Source organism: Anarrhichthys ocellatus, unplaced genomic scaffold (genome assembly GCF_004355925.1).
Source record: "Anarrhichthys ocellatus isolate YVR2014 unplaced genomic scaffold, GSC_Weel_1.0 scaffold3, whole genome shotgun sequence".
Classification (NCBI taxonomy): Eukaryota; Metazoa; Chordata; class Actinopteri; order Perciformes; family Anarhichadidae; genus Anarrhichthys; species Anarrhichthys ocellatus.
Genome location: NW_022280033.1, coordinates 9799668 through 9805007, shown reverse-complemented (window position 1 = coordinate 9805007; position 5340 = coordinate 9799668). Strand labels below are relative to the sequence as shown.

At 42.2% G+C, this 5340-nt stretch overlaps 1 protein-coding gene across 2 annotated transcripts in view; it reads right to left on the bottom strand.

Annotated features, from left to right (window-relative positions):
* Positions 1 to 662: 662 nt before the first annotated feature.
* Positions 663 to 5340, bottom strand: part of LOC116396724 (arginine vasopressin-induced protein 1) — a 7312-nt gene continuing 2634 nt past the window's right edge. Inside the window, exons 2-4 of one of the 2 annotated variants that reach the window (XM_031871508.1) lie at positions 4457 to 4809; positions 2785 to 3143; positions 663 to 2671 (exon numbers count right to left, since the gene is read on the bottom strand). In XM_031871508.1, the coding sequence (XP_031727368.1) occupies positions 2410 to 2671; positions 2785 to 3143; positions 4457 to 4531 (696 nt within the window). In that variant the 5' untranslated portion in view covers positions 4532 to 4809 and the 3' untranslated portion in view covers positions 663 to 2409. Of the gene's footprint in view, positions 2672 to 2784; positions 3149 to 4456; positions 4810 to 5340 lie in introns of those variants that run through there. The other variant, XM_031871517.1, reaches the window with a different exon arrangement.

Genomic DNA, 5340 nt, shown 5'->3' with positions numbered 1-5340 from the left:
CGTCAATCTAAAAGATAATGATCTACTCAGTAGTGCTTCCTCGTTTCTCTTCTTGCTCGCCTGACTGGGCAGTAAGAAGAATGGATAAAGTAACATTTATATTGCATGCACAGATCAGAGTTGTTGAAATAAACCAAAACAGCTTCTGAACCTTAAGTGGACAGACAACAGGTCCGTACAGTCTAATATATTATTCAGTTATAATGCTGCCTGATGGTTTGGACATTAGCAGTGGGGATAAGAGCTTTAAAATAGTTCTAGACATCATAACGTATTCAGGTGATTTGGTAAAACTGTCAGAAGTTAAACAAGCAAGGATCAACAAGATGTCTGTTAAAATGAATCTGCATTTAAGCTCACAATAACTCTTTGAATTTGTATACCTTTCCATGCTATGCATCTCGAGTATGAATCTTCCCTGACTCAGTGTCGTGGTTTGCTTTCCCAAAACAAAACCTGTTGTGCCATCTAGTGACCACAAGACCAGTTATACGCGATAGCATAATTACTAGATGTGACCACTGGAGGGCAGCATTTGTTTCTAACGCAACACTACCAGCTGTGAGTAACAGCAGTCCTCTCTCCTTTTTCGTTTTTTGCAAAGTGTCATTTCTTAGGGCATCTTTTGAGTGAGAAGCAGCTGGAAACTGATGGGGAAAAAGGAAATGTGTAAAGCTCTTCTATTCATCAAAAACAGCTAATGAGGTGCCCTAGAGCAAGGCACTTAACAGCCAACTGGTCCAGTGGAGCTGCTCAGTGGCTAAAAGTGGCAGAATGTGGTGCAAGCTGCAGGTCCTGGCTGTGAATGTGCGTAACTGGTTTGTAACAATGCAGGACAACGGTGACAATGAGCAACCAAAAACAACAGACTGATGAATGCATTACTTAGACTACAGAACTAGATGTTTATTTTTTAAAACTGTATTTAGCCATTTCAGTAAACATATGCTGAGGCATTTTCATTACTTTGTGAAAATATTTTACAGATTTAAAAAGTCAGTGTTATAACTTCATTAAAAAAACAAAACAAGACAAACAATCCAAAGACTCACTTCTTTATTACCACATATTTAAACATGACACCAACAGTATTAACAAAAACCTTCCAGAAGTCTGATAACATAGTCATTTCATAGGAAAAGTAGGTTTCACTTCACACCATGAACATTTTAACATGAGAACATTACATTTTCAAGTAGACAGCGAGGGTCTACTTATTGTTTTTGGTCTCTTTTAACCGCCTGACACTTCACTTTCAATATCTATAAACCAGTGACTGTCAGAGATTACCTTTACATGTTGAATCCTTAAGTTTGAGTCAACATCTTTGAATGTGCAGTCAATGGACATGTATTTCTACATCTCATGTCGCCTCACATTGCTCCCATTGCACTCGTACCCAATTATACGGTTGCGTAACATACCACACAGATAACAGGGACATACAGTAGCTGGTAGAATGGTTGATAAGTTCATCCACAGTGCAGGCATACATATTAGAACATCAGTTCTTTCAGCAGAATAGGTCAGAGGAAGATGAGGCCATTTCTAAAGTGACTTTTTGCCTTATTAATCTTATTCACTTTCTGATTTACACCACTGAACTACAATACTACTTAAAGCAACAGTGTGTTGCATTTATAGGAATCTATTCGCAGAAATAGATTATAATACTAATAAGAATGTTTTCTTAAAAGTGTGTAATAATCAACCGAAAATTGAAGAGAATCTCTGTGTTTTTGCTACCTTAAAATTAGCTGGTTTTTTAAAATCTAAATAGGGGGTTGGGTCGTCTTCACAGTGTACGCCATGTTTGTACAGGAGCCCAGAAGGGACAAACCAAACACTGGCGCTGATAGGGCCAGTCACATTTTCACATTGGCCACCGTAGTTTTCCTATTCTCTTAGCACACGGGAGAACTTTCCATTGGTCGCAATCTGCAACCTCACCGCTAGATGTCCCCAAATCCTTCACACCCCACCTTTGAAAGTCACGTCACTGTCCATACTTATCAGTGTGCATGATTAGAGCGAGTGGTGGGATGAAGTTATGCAAACACATCATAAGGTAACCACAACATAAAAGTTGTGAGATAACAGGAGTCATTGAGAGTTTTATGCTGCCTCCATTATTCAGGTGGAGACGTGTCTGCAAGAAGTAACAGTGCAGTGTCAGCAGACTGCCATCAGATCAGTGCCATTACGGCATCATAAGAAACTATTCAACCTGCAATACAATTTCAATTGTAACTGTTGCTTTTCCCAGAAGTGAATTCAACCTAGCTCCAGTTTGTAACACACCCAAGCATGATTAAGGACAGGTGAGCAGGCTGTGCAGACTGAGGTGCTGGTCCGCTCTCGCACGAACAGTCTTTAAGTCAGTTTTGCATCTCAGAGCTTTTGGTCAAGTCAGTGGAGTATTCTGTGGAGGTATCTCTCTGGGTTGTTCTCTCCTCCTCTCCTCAGTCCTGAGGTGGTTCTGACTGGTCTCTCCGAAGTCCCTGCAGGGCCCTGGCTCTCAGTTAGTACCCCTGTGGCCGCTGTACCTCTTCCTGTTGTCCCTATGGAGGTGTGTCGGCGTGTCTCTGGACTGCTGTGTGCTCCTCCGGCCTCAGAAACACTCTCCTCCCCGGGATCCTTCCCCTGGCTGATTGGCGAGCTCTCTCCGATCCTGAACATAAATGTTGTTGAAAACAATATGGATGCCACATAATATTAAAAAAGTCACGATGATGAATGATCTGAATGTATATGAAATCAAAATCACACCAGCAGTTTTGCTACCTGAGGTGATTGAAGGCTCGTAGCCAGTGTGAGCCCAACACCTCTCTCCCGTTGGCCCTTAGTCCTCTCCGGTGACTCCGGGCCCTCAGTCCTTTCAAAGCCTGAGCCAGTTCAGCCTCATCTCCATGGCCCCAAACCAGCTGGGCCCTCTGCTCCGCATCTTGATCCCCCGCTGACCTGAATAGTCTCTGTAGCTGCCACAGATTCACGTCGCTGAAAATGTTCGCAGAGCCAGCCTTCCTACTCCTCCTCTCAGCCAGCCGCCACAGCGAGGAGGGGCCCGCCACCATGGAGGAAGGAGGGGAGGCGGGTTTGGTATCCATCCGGAGCAACACGGGAAAAGGTGGCATACACTGGCTCTACTCTGCGGAGAAGTTGGTAAGAGTTTCCACTCATTGGGATGTGTTGGCAAAGAGAAAGACGCTTCAATGTAAACAACAGAACTTAACAGTACATGAGTGCAGACTGCGTCACAACACCGCTGAGCTGCAAGTCTTCTGCTCTGACTTTTTAATCCTACTTTAAGAAGAGAGCTGTGCTTTAAAGCCCATTAAACTGCAGATGGCAACTTTATCTTTCTTTACTCGCATATGGTTTTAGGTATTAGCTGAGGGACCAAGATCGTGGCTGCATGTAAGTCAGTGGCCTCGCCACTAAAACAACTTTCTTTCAGCTTGACAAAATAATCTCAAGTAAAAGGTCCACTAGCTTTCTCCAGAGCTTTCAACAGCAGATTATGGAGTTAACGCAGATTTACTCCTCTGAAGGATACAAGGAGTTGAGATCATTCTGTCAAACTTACTATTTACTAAAGTCAGAAATTAAGATTCACATTCTTTTTTATTTAGCTTTATTCTGCAGGTTTCACACCTCTTACTTTACTTATCATTTACCATCAGTCCTGTATATTTCACATTTCAGTAGAGCGAACAACAATATACCACATCACAAAACAACTTATGAGCAAAAATGATCATTTTCCTGAGCCACCTGATGGGTATTGTTTGATTTTACCTTGCTATCGTCATACAGTATATGGAAGGATATGTTGGTTAAAATGTAGCCTATGATGGCACAGGGTGCCTTAAACATCTGTGACTTGTATTACTATCTTTGTCTAACTGGAAAGAGGACCACAATGGAAATAAGTGATCTTCTAACTTTCTTGTGTTATCCTCAATTTCCAATAAATATGTATTTGTCAGTGTATAATCTGTTTGTTTGTTTGTATATATATATATATATATATATATATCTCAAATACATAAAGTAACTCCAACACTAAATCTACTAAACAGTCAGGGAGTTAGTTGAGGACATAAATCATCATAATTGTGGGATGCTGCAGCTCTAAAAACACAAAAAGTTACACATTCATAGACCTATGTTTTTTTAAGAAGCCTGGTTTAACGTTAACCACGCGCTACTTGTCTAATGTTTGCATAACAAAAACACAATGGTGCACAGATACCGGATCCCTTGCATAACTAGGAATAAGGTACGAAGAGTCTCTGTCAAAAGAAAGTATGAAATGGCCTTTGAATGAGACCTATTCGTGGCCCTGGACGCTGAACTGTACCGTCTGTGCTGGGTTGTATTGTGCTGTGGGTAAAAGGCAGTAAACAAGAATCCCGTGAGAGTCATGAGGAAAATAAAAAGGACTTCTGCTTACCCAAAGATGAACTGATGTGTTCAGTGCGCTTTGCTCCTTACAGCATCTCACTCTGCTCCGCTGCTTCTCTTTCATGAAATCTTCCACAACACAGAAACGTAGCGCAGGTCAGCCAATTTCTGTCCTTGAGCCGACGGTTCAATTACAAATCAATGTCGCCAGACGACCAATGAGGGTCGAGAGATCCTCTGATCCCTCCTGTCTAGGTCAGGAAACAGCTTTTTTTTTTCGACCAATCACAGGTTTGGGCGAGGAAGGGGGGAGGTGGTGTTGGGCTCCGCCTCCTGGCCACGTAGGGTGTGTTTGCTGAAATCCATTGACGTCAATGAGCCGCTGGCTGGCACAAGAAGCGTCTGTCAATTATGTGAGAGGGAAGTAACATGTGAGCATCCTGCGCAGAGTCAAACAGGATGACGAATGGGCTCCTAAAAAAAACACTGCTTCTTTGTTATGTTGTTTGTCCAGTGGACAAAGAAAAATATTGTATTATATCAGATTATATTATACTCACAGTATACATATGAATCTATTTGTTATTATTATTATTATTATTATTATTATTATTATCTTTTCGTGTCTTTAACGGAAGTAAGGAATGTACATGCATTGTTTCAATTTACGACACAACAATACTGTCTACATGACGCATGGAAGCCTGACAATGATTAGCTACGCTTCTGTTCTGCTGTCTCATCACCACATGTTGGCATATTGCATAGTTCACTAACATAAAGCCTCCCTTCACTCCGAGGAGAGACATCACACTCCCCAGGGGATACTCCACCTCGGGAGAAACACGCGAGCAGATGAGCGGACATGGATGAACCCGGCAGTCCAGAGGAGGAGCAGGCTTTGAATTACAGGCCACCCCCTCTCCATCACCC